Raw genomic sequence first — 24,026 nt, forward strand, 5'->3', positions numbered from 1 at the left:
TGCGATGTCCACAGCGAACCGTCGTCCTTGATGAAACGGGGCGTTGAGGATGTTGTGCAGCGTACAGGCCGAGTACCATGTTTGTTGGTCCCGCGTGGAGCGACAGCACCTTATTTCACTGTTACCGTACACACTCGGTGAAATCATTAATCTTGTTCTGATGCCAGCAGAACCTCAAAACAATACGAACCGAATGATTGGTGTAGGGGACAGTTGTAAGTATTGTGTCTGACAACTGCATCACAGAGGACAATTACACCAATAAAAATGAGCAATGTGTGTCAACCGGAAGATAGCCTACACCATTGAATACCGCCCGCTCTCGACACTAGTAAAGTGGCCCTTAACCCGTTATTTGTTTCCGTGGATTCGTTTACAGGACCTTTTCCCGTAATTTTGATCATTACTATGTCCTGCAGGAATACAATAGACTTTGTTTACACCCTGTAAAGCATCGTCATCAGCGAACAGCCTATCGAGCTAAGGGTAGAGGAAACCACTAACTTTGCGCCAAGAAAGGAGAAGTTGATCTCCTTAACCGTAACGGATTAATGCCTGTGTCCTGGGATGCAAAAGGAATACTTTTTGCTGACGTCTCGCAAAACGTAAAGTAGCAACTGGTGAATACTGCGTATGCAAGCCCGGAATGAATCTTTAACTCTGCAGCGTATTGCGCCGGCCGTGGTGGTCTAGCGGTTCTGGCGCTGCGGTCCGGAACCGCGGGACTGCTACGGTCGCAGGTTCGAATCCTGCCTCGGGCATGGGTGTGTGTGATGTCCTTAGGTTAGTTAGGTTTAAGTAGTTCTAAGTTCTAGGGGACTTATGACCTAAGATGTTGAGTCCCATAGTGCTCAGAGCCATTTGAGCAGCGTATTGCGCTGTTTCGAAAGTTTGTTGCCACTGTAAACAGTGTTCTGGAGACAACTCCTAGTCTGTAGCTAAATCATTTTCTGGAAAATATCCTTTCTTGCAGGCGTCCTATTCAAGCAGGTACACAGAGCATCTTCTGTGAAGTATACACAGCGGTTACGAGGTATTGGTAAAAGTGAAATTGTGAGAGAAATTTTGGGTCGTGAGCGGTATCCATTAGACCAATGCACTTACCCATAAAGGTGCTCTGGTAACAATATAACTGATAAATTAGAAGTACGAATTGTTTCAATATCCACCCTGTTCAGTAAATTTGGTACCCTCTACGTTCCACCTATTTCCACTTGTAAATAAATTTGTGGTTGGAAACATAGGCGTAGCCAGCGAGGGCCATGGGTGGCACTGCTTTTCATAGCGAGATCTCTTTGGTTGTTATTCGCGGCACCCATACAGTACAGCGGTACGTCGAAGATATTCTACGCCTCGTTTTGTTGCCCTTCATGGCGAGCCATCCTAGGCTTACATTTGAGTCCGCATACGGCGAGAGTTTCTACAGCTTGTCTTCGTGCTTGCCAAACCCACCTTGGCCAGTAAGGTTGCCCGATCTCTCCCAGATTGAGAACGTGTGGAGCATTATGGGCAGGGCCCTCTAACTAGTTCGAGATTTTGACGATCTATCGCGCCAGTTCGACAGAATTTGCCACGACATCCCTAAGGAGACATCCAACAAGTCGATCAGTCAATTCCAAACGAAATAACTGCTTGCGTAAGGGCCAGAGGAGGACCAACGCGTTATTGTATTGCTGGATTTGTGAAGCTCTTTCTCCTCACTAAATCATCCAATTTTTCTGAAATTTTAATCATTTGTTTGTCTGTAGATGCACACCACATCTACCGATTTCCGTTCCATTTGGATAATTCCTTCGTGGCGCGTCTTTTTTTCTTTACTTAGGGTGCATTTTAAATGTTTCTGTTATGTAGCCATATTTACAGATGACTTAAAAAAACTTGTAAATTAATTCGTTCCAAGTAATTAGGTGACGTTATGGGAATGATTCGCGAAACGAAGCTATGTAAAATGTACTGTAGAGTATCGATGACTAGAAGTGAAATTAGCAGTGTACGAACAGCGATTGTCTATGAGATCATATGACTAAAATTTGGTTTACATCTGCCTAATTTGTCTCACGAAAAAGCAGGTATACTGGTTGCTGGTCATTGAAACTGCAGCACTAGGAAGGATAGGAAATATCTAGGGAACTTGCTGGCCAGGGCATCATTCAAACGTGCTCATATCGTGGTAGGTCGGGACAGCATGGCCAACATGCAGTCCTGCCGTGTCTTGTTGAATGATAATGTTATGGAGACTTCAGATATAGGGCAAAGACGTCGGCCTTAACACGTCAGAAATTTAACTCCTGTTGTCCAAGTTAATAACTATGCAAACCAGAGGTGATCGTGGTAAGTACCCAAGGGCACCTTACACACTCAAGCTAGGTGCTGGTGCCATATGACTATGACGAATGCAATCTAGCAAAGTTTGTTCTCGTCAGAGACAGCACACATGTATACGTCCTTCGAGATACTGTACGAAGAACTGGTTGTCGCCAGTGTTCAGTGTTGCTGTTGGCCGCACCAATTTCGGGCTCCGGCGCCCGGTGCTGTGTCAGAGGAAGCCGCAACAATGGCCACCATGCTGACAGTCCGTGTTGCTCCAGAAATGGATGCTTTTCTTTTCGAAAACGAGCTCGTATCTGACTCAAGGTACATATGGAGCTGCACCACCAAGCAGACAGTACAGTCTCACAAACAAACAGCATTCAAATGCGATTTGTGGATTTTCGAATGAGAAACACGCTGCGTAATCTTTTTCTTATATACAGATTTCCTTTGGTCGCGCTCCAATGATATCATTTACATAACCGAGCATGTAGTGCTCTTCATGCCAGTTGGACGTTTGTTGCATGGCGCTTTCGTGGTGTTGCAATTCTAATGGCCACCTGTGTATTACAGCATCTAGAACAACACTCTTGACGCAGTGGCGCGCTGTCTTGAATCTTCTTCCGGAAGGTATTTTTAGTATTGTCGTTATCAGACATTGCACTCTGAAAGATAAAGTTTATCATGAACGACTCATATCAGTCCTGGCAACTTGCTCTGTGACTGAACCGCGTGTGTCCTTCACGTGTCACCATTGTCAGCCTGTCGCCCTAAATGTCGGTCAGTTTTCCGTTCGAATTATTTTTCATGGTTTTTGGGAAAGAGAAATCAAATGTTTTAATTCGCGAAGATTCGTATTGTTTCTGAAAAAGTCTAGACACGGCCGCCATTTTCGATGGGTTGAACGTTTTAGGCAAGGTAAAGTACGAAAATAGGCCAAGGCTTCATCAATCATTACTCTTTAATTGAGCCGCCCGATGCCAACATACGGTTTGCCTCAGAGCTTCGGTTTGTCACTACTTCACTCTTCTTCCATCCCCCTCCCCCCCCTCCCCAATATATCTTCCTTCTCTGTCACTAGGGTGTATCACAATTAACAGTGAAAACTGACACCGGCGAAGAATAGAAGTAAATTGACGATGATGTTTGGTTTGTGAGGCGCTCAACTGTGCGGTTATCAGCGCCCGTCCAAAGTTCCATTTTTCACACAGTCCATTTTTTTCACATTCCAATCTAACCACTGGCACGGATGATGATGATGAGGAGGAGGAGGACAACACAAATACTCAGTCCCCAGTCAGAGAAAATCCCCAACCCGGCCGGGAAGCGAACCCCGGACCCTGTGATTCAGAGGCAGCAGAAGTAAAGATGTTCCAGTAAACATTCATCCACGAACAAACCGTTTGCAAAGTTATTGCGAATGTGTGGTTGTCAGCGGTCACCGACTTCAGTATGAAAATTGTCCTGGTTAGTACAAATGGATTTGAAATGTAAACTTCTCGATAAGTAACCATTCAATTGGGCTCAAATTTCACCCATGGTTTAGCGCAAAAAATAATTATAATACTGATTCGGCACGTTACATATCACGATTTGTTATACACTCGTACCTGATTAAACATGTCGTCCTCGCAGTTGAATGCAAATCTGGTCTCGTCTGTGCAGCGAGTTAAGATAGCTGCGCGGTTAGAGGCGCCATGTAACGGACTGCGCGGCCCCTCCCGCTGGAGGTTCGAGTCCTTCCTCGGACATGGGTGTGTGTCTTGTCCTTAGCATAAATTAATTTAAGTAGTGTGTAAACCTAGGGATCGATGACCTCAGCAGTTTGGCTCTTTAGGAATTCACACACAAGTGAACTTTTGAACGAATTACATGAAACACCCCCATATTATCTCGTGAATCTCCACAAGACTACAAATCGTTGCTCCAGTTCTTCAACTTTATCAACGGGAGTGCTGTACACTTCACCTCTGGAGAGACCTGCACGCAAACTGGGCAGTTGCAAAATGCGTAACTGTACTCTGTAGGATCGTATAATTTTACACACTTTGCGCTTTTCGGCAATACATGCGTCTAATTTCCAACCGAAGTGGTCTGTGGAGTACTTTTCGCAAAATCCACGCTTTATATTCAAACTATATGCAGACTCCGTTGTACGCGGATTTGTTATTCGTGTTTTCGCATATATGCGATTTTAGTTATCTGTCCAGTGCTTCCATCTGTTAACATTTGTTCTGTCGTGTTTGTCGAAACAGTAATCGTCAGTTTAGGACAGTAGAGCTGTCAAGGTGCATTTGACAGGGGCTGTGTTTACAGTGCCGGGTAAAAGGAAGGAAAGGGTGCCTGTCGAGGGAAAGAAGCGTGTATGAAGAATGTCTTATTCATTAGAAACAAAGAAGTTGTCGATAGCTATGAGAAAGGTAAGCGTGTTGTTGGCATTCAGCGTGCTTTGGGACGCACAAGGAGGTGTCCCTAGCAGTGCGATCGGCTTCTCGAAACTATCAATACGGTGATGCAGGTTAAGATCCCAGGTATCACACACTGCAGCCAATCACTCTGGTGGGGCCTTGTTTGCGAGTAATTGACAAAAAAAACTCAGAATTTTGTATGACACACAATAGCGTTAAAAATGTTGCATTGTATATTCTGTTCGCGTGGTGTAACGGATAGGGTAACAGCGCCCACATGAAAGAGGTTTTAGGTTCCAATCTCGGCAGGTGCACTAATTTTCTTTTTTTAAATCGTTACCGAAATTACTTCGACATCACCACACCATCTCTGACCTAGCTCACAAACGCTATCCGCTCTTTAACTCCAGCTACCTACTATTCGTGTGTTCGTCAAAGATGGCGTACTTTACAGATTATACAGGTTCAAATGGCTCTGAGCACTATGGGACTTAACATCTATGGTCATCAGTCCCCTAGAACTTAGAACTACTTAAACCTAACTAACCTAAGGACATCACACAACACCCAGTGATTATACAGGCCAAAGATGGAAAGCGAGCGTTAAGAAAAATTAATCTTTCGAAATAAATGATGTTTGTATGTTAACAGTATCTGTTCAGATTATGTAAATGAAATTGACATAAATTGTGAAAAAAAAAAAAGGCTCTGAGCACTATGCGACTTCTGAGGTCATCAGTCGCCTAGAACTCAGAACTAATTAAACCTAACTAACCTAAGGACAGCACACACATCCATGCCCGAGGCAGGATTCGAACCTGCGACCGTAGCGGTCGCTCGGATCCAGACTGTAGCGCCTAGAACCGCACGGCCACCGCGGCCGGCAAATTGTGAACACATTATAATTTTGTCTTTAGGTTAGAAAAGAAGTTAAAAAAGTATTAGGTGGTGTGTATGTGGGAGAAATACACGCACAAGCGTTTTTGACGCAACTGTTACTTAAAAATGGAATCTACAACGATAAATCTGAATCCCACGCCATGAGAAATAAACAAACAGATATCCGACTTAAAGAAATTCCGTATCAGTAAAAACATTACAGCAGGCTATGCGTATGATTTATTTTGTGTGTAAGGCTGCATGCTTCCCACTTACAGATTACTAAACAGCGAAGTGGCTTAAGGTTAATAACAACGAACATAGTATTCAATGTCACTATTCATGTCAACGCTGAAACACAAATTTAACAATGAAGTAAACCAATGTGACTACTGTGTTCGATCTAGGAATCATTTCTTCTGTCTGATTTCTTATATTCTGAGACGAATCTTCAATTAGAATTAAAATTTATCTTGCTATCTATGTGATATTGTAATATTATTAAACAAATGATTGCTGCACACTGAAGTTCTTGTATGGCTACTGCTTTAATAACGAATGCATCTGCATCTGTATTCAGCAGACCACTGCGAAATGTTTGGGAGACGATACTTCCCATTATACGATACCATTTAACTAAGATTTCTTCCGTTCCATTCGTATGAGGAGCGTGGGAATAATGATAGTTTAATTGCTTCTGTGCATACTGTAAGCACTGTAATCTTGTCATTGGGGGTTGTTGATTTTTTAAACTTTGTAAGTAGGCTTTCTCAGGATAATTTGAACCTGTCTTTAAGTCCAGATTTTGCCGCGTCTCCGTGCGCTCTCCCTGGGCATACTACAACTTATCTTCTTTGCATTCGTCCAATATTTCCTGTTGGTCCTATTTAGTGTTCATTCCATACACCTGAAAATATTCTAGGATGGTTCAAAAATGGTTCTGAGCACTATGGGACTTAACATCTGAGGTCATCAGTCCCCTAGAACTTAGAACTACTTAAACCTAACTAACCTAAGGACATCACACACATCCATGCCCGAGGCAGGATTCGAACCTGCGACCGTAGCGGTCGCGCGGTTGCGGACTGAAGCGCCTAGAACCGCTCGGCCACACCGGCCGGCATTCTAGGATGGATCACACATTTGTTATGTAGGCAGTCTCCTTTCCCTGTTGCTGATTTCCCCGTATCATGTCAATGAATCGAAGTCCTGTTACCACCTCCACCTACGACTCAGCATACGTGATCATGCCATTTCATATACCTACAAATGATTACACTCAGGTATTCTTACGAGTTGACTGATTCCATTTGTGGTTCTTGATACTGTAATCATAGGATACTACGCGTTTAAGTTTTGTGAAGTGCGCACTTTCACATTATTAAACCTGTAAAGCGACCTGCCAATCTCTACACCACTTTGAAATATTGTAAGGATCTGATTGAATATTTGCGCATCCTTTTTTTTATTCAGACAGTACTTCATTACAGATAATTGCGTTCTCTGTCAAAAATCTGAGATTACTATTGTTTACCAGGTCATTAACATACAACTCGGACAGCTAGAGTCCCAACAAACTCCCACGCCATGCCTCCATACTTAATTCTACCTCTGACTGAAGTTGTGTTGTTGTATAAGGAGCAGTCAGGTGAAAACAAAGACAGATGTGAAAAGTAAGGAAACTGTTTATTATTTCAAAAGTAATCGCCATAACTGTATTATGCATTTATCCCACTGTGAGAGAAGACTGTCAGTGCCTTCATGTTTGCTGTTGCCAACGGAATCATGATTGTGTCCAGGCGTGCACCTCTTCGTCCGAAGCAAATCGAAGGCCACGAATGTCTTTCTACTGAGTTCCAGAAATCTGAAAATCGCATGGCGAGAGGTCGCGACTGAATGGATGATGTGTGAGGGCTTCCCAGTGAAACTTCTGCAGCGTGGTTGAAAATAACCTTGGTAACAACAGGGCACGCCCAGTTTCGCTAGGAAGCCCTTACACATCGTCCTTACAGCCCCGATCGCTCCCCTTGCCATTTCCATATTTTTGCAGCTCAGAAGAAAGACATTCGTGGCTGTCGATTTGTTTGCGTCGAAGAGGTGTACGCCTGGGTACAATCATGGTTCCTGGGCAAACCGCAAGCACTTTTGTGTGAAGGCATTGACCGTCTTGTCTCACAGTGGGATGCATGCATTAACTGTCAGAGGGATTACTTTTGAAATAATAGACAGTTTACTTGCGTTTTTGAATCAGTCGCGTTTTTACTTGATTGCCCCTTACAGCTGTGAACATTACTATTCTTCTCAATTTACAATGGAATATTCATGATGAATTTTACTAGCACGTGTATATGTAGGGAGCCCCTCCTAAGAGTCGTCAGGTGTATTTTCGTATTTTCAGTGTGTAGCCAAAGGCTGTGTACAACTTGTTCAGAAACCAGACAAAAGCTATAAAAATCGAGGGGTATGAAAGGGAAGCAGGGGCGATAAGGGAGTGAGACAGAGTTGGTGTCTTTTCTGCAAGCATTTGTCGTGTTTGTAGCCATGTGTGGAAGTGGCACGTGGATGATAAAACAGTTTCGACAAGAAGAGAATGGAAGCTCCTGAAATGTGGTGCCACAGAAGAATGCTGAAGGTTAGATGGGTAGATCATATAAGTAATGAAAAGGTTCTGAAATAGAATTGGAGAGAGAAAAATGTTGTGACACAAACTGACTACAAGAAGCGATTGGTTGATAGCACACATCCTGAGACATCGAGAGATCACCAAGTTAGTATTGGAGGGAAGTGTGGGTGTTAAAAATTGGAGAGGGAGACCAAGAGATGAATACAGTAAGCAGATTCAGAAGGATGTGAGTTGCAGTAGTTATTCGAAGATGAAGAGGCCTGCACAGGATAGAGAAGCACATAGAAGTGAAAAAACCAATCTTCGGACTGAAGCCCACAACAACAACATGTAGTTAGTCAGCCCAGAGAATTACTGCTCATCACGCCTTTCATACGGTGCCCAGTGTCGACGAAAAGCGTCGATTTATTTCCCATTACAAACAAAATGATTTTTATAGCTGAATTCCACGTGTCCATTCGATATAGCGACCCCAAATTAGTGTAGTTTGATATTTGTTTTATCGATATGTATTAGCAGGGACAGTAGAACCCGAAGAATAACCAGTACCCCGGCAGCGACCAAGAAGAGCTCCTTCATGGCGGTTACAGGTCGTAAGGGCCAGCTACAGACTGCAAAGACAAAATTGCAAATATCTGCCAGTCAGAGAAAGTACGCCAGACGAGTGTTAGGAGAGACTGTATACATGCATTCAAGCACTTGCACGCGCTAAAATGCGGTAATGCGCAGACGTCTGTGAAGCCGTGAGTTACTACTAGTTAAAAATGTACCTTTTTCGGAAGCGATAAAGTTAAGCTGGGTGATCAAAAGATAAGTTTGTTCGGTTTGGGGAAATCAAACGAAGAACACGTTTGGCGAAACCATTTCTGGCATGCTGTATGGATTTGTGCGTGAGGAGCAATCACTACTTTGTTTCTAAGATTATTATTTAACCCACTAAACTCTCCAGGGAGGCAGTGCGTTGGCAAGACATTGGACTAGCGTTCAGGAGGAGTCAGGTTCCCATGGTTTCCCTAAATTGCTTAAAGGAAACACAAGGAATTTACTTTGAAAAGGATGCAGCCAATTTCCTTCCCCAGTCTGAGCGTGTGCTCCGTCTCTAATGACTTCGTGGTCGCCGGGGCGTTAAACCTTAACCTTCTTTTATTCCTTCCACTGTAGTTCCAGCCTGACAGAACTTTTCATCGAATTGGGACAATCGTCATGCCCAGTGGGCAGTTGATCCACGTGGTCGGCGGAGCCAGTGGACAAAGCGGCAGATCGTCCCGCCGCAGCTTTCGTGCGCTTGTGCACCCCGCCGTGGTCACCCCTCGGCGAGTGGCGCGCTGCCATCCGCAGGTGTCCGGTCCGCGATCAGCTGTGTGGGCGCTGGCTGCGGCGCGGCGCGGCTGCTTTGTTTTTGTAGGAAGCGGCGCGACCTTGCGCCCAGAATAGCGGCCGCCCACGCCGCCCCTCCGCCGCCCACCTGCTGCGCCCCCCCCTCCCTGTCCCACTCCTCCCCGCCTTGTTTACTGCCCCTCCACGCCTCGCCCCCTCCCAGCTGCTCCCTCTCTCCTTCCCTCCCACACGCGCCACCTGCCTTGGTGCCAGGCGCCCGAGCGGGACCGCTCGTCACCTTATCGCCAAATGTCACTCGAGAATGCGCTCGGCCACCATTGTCCGCGACGAAGAAGCAACTGAGATTGGGATGATTTTCTGGTCACTAACGCATGTATTTGTGTCTTTCAGTGGTGACTTCATTGTTTGTGGCCTCACTGATGAATACGAACTGCTTCCAGCTATGATACTTCTACATCCACATCTATACTTTCCAAACCACCGTGAGGTACATGGCAGAGGGTACATCTCACTGTACCGGTTATTAGGGTTTCTTCCTGTCCCGGTCACATATGGAGTGCAGGGAGAACAATTATTTGAATGCCTCTGTGCATGTAGTATTCTTCTAATCTTATCCTCACAATCCCTATGTGAGTGTTACGTAGGGGATTGTAGCATAATCATTGAAACATCCTCAGGATAATTTGTGTATCTTCAAGAGTATTCCAGTTCAGTTCCTTCAGCATCTATTTGACACTTTCCCACAGTTCAGACCAGTGACCATCTGTGCTGCCCTTCTCAGTACACATTCAGTGTGGGGTCCTGCCCATTCGTCACCCTGTAGTGTGCCCAAAGGATGCTGCATTCTCAGATAGTTATACAACAACTCCAGCAAATCACATTAATAGTTTTTATTTCAATAAAGCAGATTGACAATACTTAACTTTGAAATTAGAACAGTGTCGCAAGCGATGGGCGACATGCAAACAATCAGTCTCATTGCTCTCTTGACAGCCAAATGCCTTTCATGCTGCTTTTCTCTGTCTATAGTCTTATGCTTTGTTTTACACCTATTAAATAAAGTGTTTCTTCATCAGAAGTGACCAATGGGAATATTATGTAAAATAGGTAATAACACTTCTCAAAATTTTTATACTCACTTTGCAAATATATTTACTCCTTAGTGGATTTTGTTGCTCACAAAAAAATCACTTTAAGCTGAACGGTGATGTATACAAACGCAACACAAAATACAAAATAATTTCTATATAGCCTTTGTCTCCTTGTGAATAGAATGGTGGTGGTGGTGGTGATCATCATCATCATATTTACTTGTGGCCTTAGGGCTTCAGGACCAACTAGAGAATTCTTTTACATGATTCTTGGACTAATTAAAATTTTGACATACTGGAATTGAACCCAACAAGAACTCCAAATGCTAAGTCTTCTACTTTTTGATTAGACTAGTGTTGAAACTCAGTTGTCAATTTCTTTGATGTGGCCCTACCACTTTAGGTCATTCTGGATAGTTACTCCTAGGTATTTTACGGTAGTTACTGTTTCCAGTGATATGTCACCAATAGCATAATTGAACAGTAAAAAATGGACCTGTTAATCTATTTATGCATAGTATGCTACATTCATTTACGTCAGAGAAAATTTGGGAGTGTGTACAGTGTTATATGCATTGAAAATAAGTTTCTTCAAGTGATGTTGGTAAACTTTAGGAATGCATCACCTGTGTTGTTGTTATGTAGGCTATGTGGCTGTATGAACACCAGACAGAGCTGTAGTCATGTTGTGTATTGCGCAGAATATACCAAGGTTGGCATCATCAATTGGGAAAAAAATTAGAAGTTTCAAAATCACTAAGAGCAGGTATAGCTTGTGTGTGTGTGTGTGTGTGTGTGTGTGTGTGTGTGTGTGTGTGTGTGTGTGTGTGTGTGTGTGTCCTACAATCAATTGCAGATGAGTAAACACTTTGGATAATATCAAAATTTGTGTGTTTTTTTTTTTTTTACATAATCGATCATTAGTATGGAAATCTCTTATATTGTGTAACTATACATAAAACTTATGTTTTTTTCAGCTTCAGAAGGTGCAAAGGTTGCGGGATGAGATTCATCAGTTGCAAGAAGAATGCAAGAAAATGAGCCAGGAGGTTGATCTTAGTGTTGATGCCAGAGGTCAGTATTAAGTATGTTTGTTGGACTTACATTTAATGTATTTTAAACATAATCTGATAAGGTGCTGATTTTGCCCTTCAGTTTTTTGTTGTTGTAGTATTTATAGATAATATTTTTATTTGTATGAGTAATCCTCCTATTATTGACTGAGTGGGTCAGTTCACAAGTCAGACATTGCCCTGTAGTATTCAACAAAACCTTTGAGAGTCATGTGCCTAGTTGCAATTATTCAAAGTATCAGGCACTAGGTGGTGTGTGAGCTCTCATCATTCCCTCTGTGTTGGTATTATCTAGTAGTTACACATGTCATTTTATCATCAGACTGTTTGTAAGTCTGACTGCTCATAGTAATGCTTTGATAAAAATCAAAATATTAAATGGCCCAGTATTGAAGAATCTTTTTCTCTTTTAATCCTTTTGTGCAAAAAGTTTCATCATTTGAGGAAGAGTAAGATAAAATGAAAGATATTGCCTCAGTGTTATTGCTTAAAAGAAGATGACATTTTAGCATTACCACTCCATTAGATTACACCTCTGTATTATTAACTTGAAATATTTTACATTATGGAGGCATACCACACGTGCTGAAAAACTATAAAGCCTCTGCATCCATATTTGCAGTTCCTCTGGGTGAAACAGATGAGGAATTCTACAAAAACATCTATACAGGCCAACGTGGTGTGGTAATGCCTCCAGAGGAAATGCCATTCTCTCCTGATAGCAGATCACGGCAGTTTCGTAAGTAGTTTTATAGCATGGTTTGTTAGTTTGCAGAAGCGAAAAACGAGCATAACTCAAGATTTTTGAGCATGCAAAATAACACAATGGCAGAAGATAAATCAGTTAGATATTTTGTATTTTCGTGTATGAAGTTGTGTCTTTTTTTTTTTGGGGGGGGGGGGGGGAGAATGAGACTTTTCTCCCATACAATCTTATCCTTCCTTATTTGTGTTTCTGTACATCTGACCAGAATGTTCCATGGCTTGGGTCCTACCCCAGAGATTCTTTTTTGTTTCTGTGCTAATTACATGCAACCTGTTGTAAAGTTTTTGTATTGTAGCCAGTACAGAGAATTTATCGCTACAGTTTCAGCTTCTGTACCTATCCTTCACTATCCGTATCTAGCACAATTACCCAAGATAATGTCTGTGTTAAAAGTAGTATATACTATCTGAAAGCTACAGCATAAGGAACAAGCTTATAGTAATGTTCATTCCCAAACAATCTGCTCACTCCATAATTTTCAATTGTCAGACTCCATCTCAGATGCAGCACCAATAAAATTGCAGCTCATTGACACTCAGGCTTTATCAGTAAGTGTCAGTACATGTGTCATATGAGATAAAAATAAATGATTTTACAAGTTGCGTAGGTTAAACACCATCTTTTGTAATTTTAATGAAAGTCTTGCTAGGACTTTCATTACAGTTGCAAAAGACGGCATTTAACCTATACAGGTTGAATATCTGGCACTGCAGAAAAAGGGGGCTGAAAAACAAAGAGACCAACATGTAAATGACATTAACTATATCAAAAGGAAAATTCATTTGTGGGAGCTATAAACCCCCCCCCCCCCCCACACACACACACAGGGCACAGTCCAGGTTTTTGGAAATGTTCGTTTCTTCTTCATCAGGGAGTAAAAAGGAATAGGTTGAAGAAAGTTAGAAAAGAGGTTCAGTCCCCAGGATGAGAAGGTCCAAAGTATTTATGTTTTATGTGTATGTACTAGCAGTACACCTTGTGAAGCAGCTATTGGCCAACCATTTTTCTGCCCTTGTTTATTTATAAATAAATACATTTGAAAAACAAAGATTCTGTACCCTAGATCTTAAAAAGTGGCATGAAGGTGAAAGACATCTTGCAAGCCAGCTCCTTCCTGATGGTAACTGTGGACGGATGAACATCTTTTGCTAGCTCTGTTTAGGACTGGGAGCTATTTTATGATTCCAGACAGTGAAAGCTTGTCCATGATCATTTTATTATTCCATAATGTTGACATTGGCAAGAAATTTCTGCAATTTATTTGGCAGATGTATTTCAGAGCAGCAGGCAGTCACACTGAATCACTTCCTGTTTATACCAAACGATGTATCTGTTCAGGTTTAGCAAACACTGACCCATGCCTCACTCAAATATAGATCTGAATGCTGCTCAAATATAGATCTGTTGTTTGTAAGGTAACTGGATCTTTCATATCCATTTAAGATTGCTGACATGGAGAAAATTATTATTCACTAGTTGAATCACTAGTTCTTTTTGTATCACTCAGTTCATGATGATATTCGTGAAACAGTGCAAATTTATTCAGGTGATGAGAATGATTCCAGGATGAGTTTAAACATGCATTGTCTGAAATATCTTTCTGAGACACTGAATCACTGAAAAATTTGCTCTTAGGAATCCACGGAGCTGATAAAAAATTGAAAAAGTGGAACTACTGCACCACCAAGTACAAAACCCATAGCGGCTCTCCACAGTATTTCATTTAACTGACTCTTAAGAACTGCTATGTCATATTTTTTTCCACTGAACATACTGTGAAAATTAAGTATAAAATAAACTAATTCGAAGGCAGTCAGCCAATATGAACATTGTGCTTAACATGTAGACAGTTGTCACTTTAAAATATTGTCTTTTTTTTTCACTGTGGCAAGAAAGAAGTGAGTATGATATTCCCAGTTAGAATGCTGCTCGTATAATAATGTCATTAATTTGTTCAAATTCCATCTCTAGTTAGTGAATGACATGCATTTGCTGAATAGTATTAATGAACACAGAGAGAGAAATGTGTTGTCTGAATAGAAAGTAGGAAAGTGGAGGTGATAATTATTTGTTTTTGTTGTTGCAGGGCATGATCATGCACATCCTACAGCCACGCATCAAGCCCCATCCCCCACGGCGCCAGCTGGGGAGTCAACCACTGACGGACCCAGTTGGATGTGTTCAGAGTGTACATTCCGCAACCACCCTTTGCTGGACAAGTGCGAGCAGTGTGAAATGCCGCGCATCCTGCTAGGTACCCCGACCACCACTGATGGCCTCTCAGTGTGTTGCTCTAAGCTTGGATTGCTGGGCCTAGACACACAGCCTGTATCATCCCCGCCTGCATATTCCTAGCAGTGTGATAACTCTATCTACCCTTTACATCCTCTCCAGCTCCAGAAAAATCATGCCAAAGTATGTCTGTGTAGTGTTGAAGTCAGTTAAAATTAAAATGGACTCAAAGTAAAGGAACGAAAGGTTTTCACAGTTCATACTGTCACTGTGTGTGACGTAAGTTATATATAAAAGGAGGACAGCTTTTTCTGTAATATTACAAGTATTGATCCACAGTTGAGACATATGGACAAGCAATTACTTTGTAATTATGGAAGAAAGTATTTCTTAATTACAGAATGTGACTTTTAACTTTGAATTTTTATAGTGGGGGCAAACACTGGAGGTAACAGTCCACAACAGCACAAGTTGAACCCATAAAAGAAGGATAAATTCAATGTATACACATTGTCAGTCATTTATAAACATAATAAGAGTTTTGCAAATTTATGAATGAGAGGTTACTATCTTCTTTCGGTAATCACCGTATTCTGCCTGGTTTCCAATGAAATATTAGAGATTAGAGATTGTATGATCAAAATTAACTACTGCAGTTGGGTACAAGCATTTGGTAATTCTAATATTCAATCTGAAACAGTAATAATTGGGAATTTTGTGTGAAAACACCTGTGGAGATCACTGTAATTTGTGAGGATTTACTTTTTTAAAATTTCCTTGTTACATAATGTGCTGTGTGATTTATGCTTCCACTAATACTACCTAAACAATGTGTGTTATTCTTGTATGATTTAGTGTTTGCCAGATTTGTGATAAATGTCTTCCAGTAAGAGAACAGGTGTTCCGTGTGCCTTTGGACATACAGGACAACACACTAACAACTAGAAACATTGCTCATTTCATTTGTAGTTTTAAGGTTAATAATATATAAGTGATAGTATACTGTATTTGTATTCTTGTGAATTACATACAAGTATGTTTTAGCATTAAATTAACCCACATAACCTTTGTAATGTGAAAGTAACTAACTACATAATTGTGTGGTAAGCTGTAATAGTGCACTTCACATAATTCCTTGTAGATTTATTATCATTTTGTTGTGAAATGTTCTGTTGAATAGACTGATTTAATTCCTTTACTCTGGAATTTTGATGTGTTGCTTATGTGGAATCCCATGCATTTTCATTATGTGAAGGTAATTTTATATTTTTAATTTTACTTCTATGGTACATTTGATCTACAATATTTTAAGATGGTTTGCAAGTATTTTATTGCTCAGATACCATGAATAATAAAAATTACAATCATGCAGAAATAGTAAACATTTTAGTGTCTTTTTTGTGCATGCTGATTTATTTCTCATATTCTATGTGTGCGCTCACAAAAGCACATTGATATTTTTATAAGAACTTGGCAAACAGTTTATAACAAAAGGAGCTGCAAACACCGGGCTTGTAGTTTTGTGTTAAGTCTGTTAACACGTAAATTTACATAACAAACTCTTACTTAATGGGTCTCTTATGGTCTACATTTGTTGGAGACTTTTTTGTATTATAGGTGTACAACAGAGGAGCCAATTTACAAATTCCATTCTTTTATTTGTAAACATTTATAATGTATTAAGCATACTGATTAAAGTATGTGTTGCACCATATGACAAAAAATTAAAACTTCATCAGCTTGCAGCTTATTATTATAACATATTCGATGCATCTTATGATTGTGCTTCTTCTCCAAAATGAACATTTTATCAGTAGTGACCCTCAAAACGGTATTATTAATAGGACTTTCCAAGTTGAATGTAGCTTTTTATTAGTCGTAAAGACATAAGGGAAGTGGAATAAAAAAATGCTTGGAGATTAAGCTCAAAGAGGAGCTCATAGTAGCTGCAAACACAAATAGGTAGGCAGATGCTCAGTCTTCCTTATTCTAAAACATGTGTTTACTGTTGAATGTGAGGAATTTATTTGGGAAGCATAAAATGCTTCCATAGAATTTCTATGGCATCATGTCTGTTCAAGACAATCTGCATTCAGTTTTTTAAATTTTTTGGTAACATTGATGGATGTTCAGCTTGAGGTTCAAGCTCATTTTTTGTTCTGTGTTTGCTTTCAAATAAATAAATTTTAGGGAAAAGGAGTGTGCATTGAACAAGCACAAGAAAAAAATTGTGTTTGTTTAAGGCAGAATTCTTTTTTCCAAAACATTTATTGTTATTCATAAATAGACATTGGACACACAAAGTACAATTCAGAACAAGTACTACTTGTTTGTAATCCACAATTGCTTGCATTGTCTTCAATGTTCCAATATAACCTCATTTGTGCCCCAATCAAGATGAGTACATTGAGCCCAGTGACACATTAATATTCTTATTTTTTGTATCTGCTTTTACCAAATGATTAAACCAACTGTTCTGAAGTTAAGAAAACTTCATTATCAGATTTTATTTTTATTATAGAAGAGGAATATTGATCATGTCATTCCATTAATTCCATTAGAAAGACTGCTGTTTATGTGGTTTTCTCTGTCTGATTTGTTGATGGTATTTTGCACACAATATTTTTGGCTAGGTTAGCCACCTTCTTCAGATGCTCCAAGCATGGGTCTCACATGTAGCTCACTGTCAGGTCTCCAACCAGACTGTGGCATAGTGTTTAGTTCTGTGGTACTGTTTGTAGCTAAGTTTGACATCTGGTGCCTGCTGGACCCTTAGTGCACATTTGTTTTCTTAAGTCAAGGTCATTTTTCCATGAACTGCAGATGTGTCTGTATGTACTGCCTGTGGCAGATGAGAAGACAAACAAAACTCTTTTTAAACTAAATGTCAGGTCCCAGAGCTTAAATTGAAGCTTCCATCTCTTAATTAAAGTTGTCTTAACAATTTGAAGTGGAGTATGCACCACAATACTGGTCTTATTTCACTCCTAAACTGAAAACAGTGCTTGGGGACAGTTGATATGCAGACCTAATATATACACATATGACATGCCACATTACCACAAATGTGAAATATGCCTGAATTTTGGAGGCCATTAATATTACAAAGCTTTATTTACAATAATCTTCAGCATGGCATTTCTTGCGATGGATAATGGTGACTGGAGCTTCGGAGATAGGGGTCCTTGCGTGTGGATTTTCTATACACATGGCTAAGAGATACGGTCGATTTTCTCATAATCAAACAATGGAAAATCCAGGGTGGAATGTACGTTCTAAGAGTCTCTTTGTTGTGCCTATCTGTGACTCAGCATCTCTAATTTTCTCATAATTAATACGTGAACTAAATGTTACTGCTCCCTTTTTCAAATTCTGTAGTTAATTTTATATGGGATTTCAGGTGTTCAGGAAGTCCTGGAGTTTTTTCATTCTGTGTGGCCATGCCACAAATGTGTTATCAATGAATCAAAGGAAACATTTTGGCTTGAATTTAGCACATTCTACAGCTTTCGCCTCAAAATGTCCTATGTATTTACTGGTGATGCTGAGTAAGTGGTTAAGGAGACAAAACAGTTATCAGTCTCCTATTCACCTCCCAGGCCAGAAGCAGTGTACCCATTCTGTCTGCATATAGAATAAATTCTACATGCAAGTGTGAGAAGGTATTCTAAATGTTTGCGGAGCATGTATCTGAGGCAGAACATGGGAGCTAGTCTGGTATTCATGTAGTGGGATGTGGTAAACTGCCTAAAAATCACATCCATGCTGGCCAGCACAATGACTCCTCATCATTAATCTGTTAGGCAGATTCGATCCATGATAGGCATACCTCTCCATACCAGAAGTGATCACATTAACACACAAGGCTACCTGGGCAGGTTGTACTTAATTATCAGTAATAAATAGCTATAAATTTTCACTTGACTGTTCTGTTCATAATACTTTCCATCAAATGGGACAGAAGCGTGAAGAATTAAGTCAAGCTATCTCAACATTTCATCAGTTTGTTCTAAGGATTCCAAAAGTAGGACTATAAAGAGAAAGACCACTTCAAAATTGTCATAGCGTCAAACTTGACAGAGGCAGTGCTCTAATTTAGGCAAGCAAGTAGTGACTACTAAATGTAAGAAAGAATGTGACATAAGCAATACCAATACCACTACAACTTATGATGAAGCTACAACCATTTATCTCAATACCAAACAGTCTGTTGGGATTGCAGGTGATGATCACACATGTGAGACCCACACTCAGGACAACTGGGGATGACAATTTGGTCAGTCATCTAAGTAACATGTGTAAAACTAAACAGTTGATTTTGTTAGAAACCAGAAACACATCATCAATATTCATCCTCTTAAAACTAATGTATGATTTTTATCTCCTGAGGAGCTGATAATTCCAGGAAATCCTGAATGACAGCACACTGTGTCTTAAGAATGTAGTGGTGCATAAATGCAAGGGCAACAATAACCGTCAAATAAACTGGAAACACCATTGATTTCTAAGAAATCAGATTCAGAATTTCCAACAGTTTATAACACATAGACAATAGTTAATACTAACCAGTTTACAGGTGTGTAATATTTGGTTGCCACTTTCATCATTTCTTTTCGATTATTGATGCCATATCCTTCTATACAAATATCCCACAAGTATACTACCACATTCTGTCAACTGCCATCTTCCCACCGAACACCCAATATTTCAGGTAGTGATATGGATTGATTCAATCATTTTGATCAGGTCTATTTCTTCTTTGCAGAACCTAGCAGTCAGTGCAGATATTGCATCATGGATGAGTATGTGCAGTGAGGACAGGATAGATACAATTTTGTTTATAAATAATAGTAATAGTAATAATAATAATAATAAATAATAATAATAATAATAATAATAAGATTAAGCGTGGAATATACCAAGGAGACTCATTAAGTCCTTTCTGGTTCTGTCTTGCTCTGAACCCACTATCCAACATGCTAAATAATACAAATTATGGATACAATATTACTGGAACATACCCACACAAAATCACACATTTGCTATACATGGATGATCTAAAACTACTGGCAGCAACAAATCAACAACTCAACCAATTACTAAAGATAACAGAAGTATTCAGCAATGATATAAATATGGCTTTTGGAACAGACAAATGTAAGAAAAATAGCATAGTCAAGGGCAAACACACTAAACAAAAAGATTACATATTGGATAACCACAGCGACTGCATAGAAGCGATGGAAAAAACAGATGCCTATAAATACCTAGGATACAGACAAAAAATAGGAATAGATAATACAAATATTAAAGAAGAACTAAAAGAAAAATATAGACAAAGACTAACAAAAATACTGAAAACAGAATTGACAGCAAGAAACAAGACAAAAGCTATAAATACTTATGCTATACCAGTATTGACCTACTCATTTGGAGTAGTGAAATGGAGTGACACAGACCTAGAAGCACTCAATACACTTACACGATCACAATGCCACAAATATAGAATACATCACATACATTCAGCAACAGAAAGATTCACATTAAGCAGAAAGGAAGGTGGAAGGGGATTTATAGATATAAAAAACCTACATTATGGACAGGTAGACAATTTAAGAAAATTCTTTCTAGAACGAGCAGAAACTAGCAAAATACACAAAGCAATCACTCATATAAATACATCAGCTACACCATTGCAATTTCATAACCACTTCTACAACCCTTTAGATCACATAACATCAACAGATACAAAGAAAGTAAATTGGAAAAAGAAAACACTACACGGCAAGCACCCGTATCATCTAACACAGCCACACATCGATCAAGACGCATCCAACACATGGCTAAGAAAAGGCAATATATACAGTGAGACAGAAGGATTCATGATCGCAATACAGGATCAAACAATAAACACCAGATATTACAGCAAGCATATTATTAAAGATCCCAATACCACAACAGATAAATGCAGATTTTGCAAACAACAAATAGAAACAGTAGATCACATCACAAGCGGATGTACAATACTAGCAAATACAGAATACCCCAGAAGACATGACAATGTAGCAAAAATAATACATCAACAACTTGCCATAAAACATAAACTAATAAAACAACAAGTTCCCACATACAAGTATGCACCACAAAATGTACTGGAGAATGATGAATACAAATTATACTGGAACAGAACGATTATAACAGATAAAACAACACCACATAACAAACCTGACATCATACTCACCAATAAAAAGAAGAAATTAACACAACTAATTGAAATATCCATACCCAACACAACAAATATACAGAAGAAAACAGGAGAAAAAATTGAAAAATACATCCAACTGGCTGAGGAAGTCAAGGACATGTGGCATCAGGATAAAGTCGACATTATCCCAATTATACTATCAACTACAGGAGTCATACCTCACAATATTCACCAGTACATCAATGCAATACAGCTACATCCAAACATATATATACAACTACAAAAATCTGTAATTATTGATACATGTTCAATTACCCGAAAGTTCCTAAATGCAATATAACATATACCATACAGTTACAAGGAAGTCACGCTTGACCGAGGTCCGCGTCACGTTCCATTTTTAACCAGACTTAAGTCTGAGAAAAAAAAAGTCAATAATAATAATAATAATAATAAGCGTATCAGGGAATGTGTATGGGTATTTAACAGTTACATTGCAGACCCATACACATTCCCTGATACACTTACACATGGAATAACGTATCTGAAACCTAAAGATCAAGCAGACACAGCAAACCCAGCTAAGTATTGCCCCATAACATGCCTACCAACAATATACAAAATATTAACTTCAGTCATTACACAGAAATTAATGACACATACAACACAGAACAAAATTATAAATGAAGAACAAAAAGGCTGTTGCAAAGGAGCACGAGGATGTAAAGAGCAACTGATAATAGATGCAGAGGTGATATATCAAGCTAAAACTAAACAAAGGTCGCTACACTACGCATACATTGATTACCAAAAAGCTTTTGATAGTGTACCCCACTCATGGTTACTACAAATATTGGAAATATACAAAGTAGATCCTAAATTGATACAGTTCCTAAACATGGTAATGAAAAATTGGAAAACCACAATTAACATCCAAACAAATTCAGATAATATCACATCACAGCCAATACAGATTAAGTGTGGAATATACCAAGGAGACTCATTAAGTCCTTTCTGGTTCTGCCTTGCTCTGAACCCACTATCCAACATGCTAAATAATACAAATTATGGATACAATATTACTGGAACATACCCACACAAAATCACACATTTGCTATACATGGATGATCTAAAACTACTGGCAGCAACAAATCAACAACTCAACCAATTACTAAAGATAACAGAAGTATTCAGCAATAATATAAATATGGCTTTTGGAACAGACAAATGTAAGAAAAATAGCATAGTCAAGGGCAAACACACTAAACAAGAAGATTACATATTGGATAACCACAGCGACTGCATAGAAGCGATGGAAAAAACAGACGCCTATAAATATCTAGGATACAGACAAAAAATAGGAATAGATAATACAAATATTAAAGAAGAACTAAAAGAAAAATATAGACAAAGACTAACAAAAATACTGAAAACAGAATTGACAGCAAGAAACAAGACAAAAGCTATAAATACTTATGCTATACCAATATTGACCTACTCATTTGGAGTAGTGAAATGGAGTAACACAGACCTAGAAGCACTCAATACACTTACATGATCACAATGCCACAAATATAGAATACATCACATACATTCAGCAAGAGAAAGATTCACATTAAGCAGGAAGGAAGGAGGAAGGGGATTTATCGACATAAAAAACCTACATTATGGACAGGCAGACAATTTAAGAAAATTCTTTCTAGAACGAGCAGAAACTAGCAAAATACACAAAGCAATCACTCAGATAAATACATCGGCTACACCACTGCAATTTCATAACCACTTCTACAACCCTTTAGATCACATAACATCAACAGATACGAAGAAAGTAAATTGGAAAAAGAAAACACTACATGGCAAGCAAACATATCATCTAACACAGCCACACATTGATCAAGACGCATCCAACACATGGCTAAGAAAAGGCAATATATACAGTGAGATGGAGGGATTCATGATTGCAATACAGGATCAAACAATAAACACCAGATATAACAACAAGCATATTATTAAAGATCCCAATAGTACAACAGATAAATGCAGACTTTGCAAACAACAAATAGAAACAGTAGATCACATCACAAACGGATGTACAATACTAGCAAATACAGAATACCCCAGAAGACATGGCAATGTAGCAAAAATAATACAACAACAAATTGCCATACAACATAAACTAATAAAACAACACGTTCCCACATACAAGTATGCACCACAAAATGTACTGGAGAATGATGAATACAAAGTATACTGGAACAGAACCATTATAACAGATAAAACAACACCACATAACAAACCTGACATCATACTCACCAATAAAAAGAAGAAATTAACACAACTAATTGAAATATCCATACCCAATACAACAAATATACAGAAGAAAACTGGAGAAAAAATTGAAAAATACATCCAACTGGCTGAGGAAGTCAAGGACATGTGGCATCAGGATAAAGTTGACATTATACCAATTATACTATCAACTACAGGAGTCATACCACACAATATCCACCAGTACATCAACACAATACAGCTACATCCAAACTTATATATACAACTACAGAAATCTGTAATTATTGATACATGTTCAATTACCCAAAAGTTCCTAAATGCAATGTAACATATACCGTACAGTTAAAAGGAAGTCACGCTTGATCAAGGTCCGCGTCACTTTCCCTTTTTAACCAGACATAATGTCTGAGACAAGAAAGAGAAATAATAATAATAATAATAATAATAATAACTTGCTTATGCCAAAAACTGAACACAGATTTTGCTTTTTGACTATACAATTAAATAGGTTTCACATTATTCTATGTTAATTATGTTGATCTATAAGTAGCTGGAAGGGGGGGGGGGGGGAGGGAGAGAGAGAGAGAGAGAGAGAATCTTGTCTACTTCCTTAATAATAATGATACTTTATTCAACATCAAATGATTCATTGCATATGTTTAAAAATAACTTAAGGTTACAGTTCTAGATAAACAACACAATAATACATTCTTCTGAATAAACATCTGATAAGATTACCAAAAAATGGTCTGCTGCTGTTTACATGTTTTGCAGAAAGAGTTTTGTTGAACTAATTTCGTTGGATGAAACTT

The 24,026-nt window shown here is 39.2% G+C and overlaps 1 protein-coding gene across 1 annotated transcript in view; it reads left to right on the plus strand.

The window, feature by feature from the left end:
* The window catches only part of LOC126159303 (TGF-beta-activated kinase 1 and MAP3K7-binding protein 3), a gene marked incomplete at its 5' end in the record, with an annotated part of 391,229 nt that overhangs the window by 297,012 nt on the left and 70,191 nt on the right, over positions 1 to 24,026 (plus strand). Inside the window, 3 exons of the mRNA XM_049916505.1 lie at positions 11,627 to 11,723; positions 12,345 to 12,461; positions 14,575 to 14,742. Of these exons, the coding sequence (XP_049772462.1) occupies positions 11,627 to 11,723; positions 12,345 to 12,461; positions 14,575 to 14,742 (382 nt within the window). The remainder of the gene's footprint in view (positions 1 to 11,626; positions 11,724 to 12,344; positions 12,462 to 14,574; positions 14,743 to 24,026) is intronic.

The sequence above is a fragment of the Schistocerca cancellata genome, chromosome 2 (genome assembly GCF_023864275.1).
Source record: "Schistocerca cancellata isolate TAMUIC-IGC-003103 chromosome 2, iqSchCanc2.1, whole genome shotgun sequence".
NCBI lineage: Eukaryota > Metazoa > Arthropoda > Insecta > Orthoptera > Acrididae > Schistocerca > Schistocerca cancellata.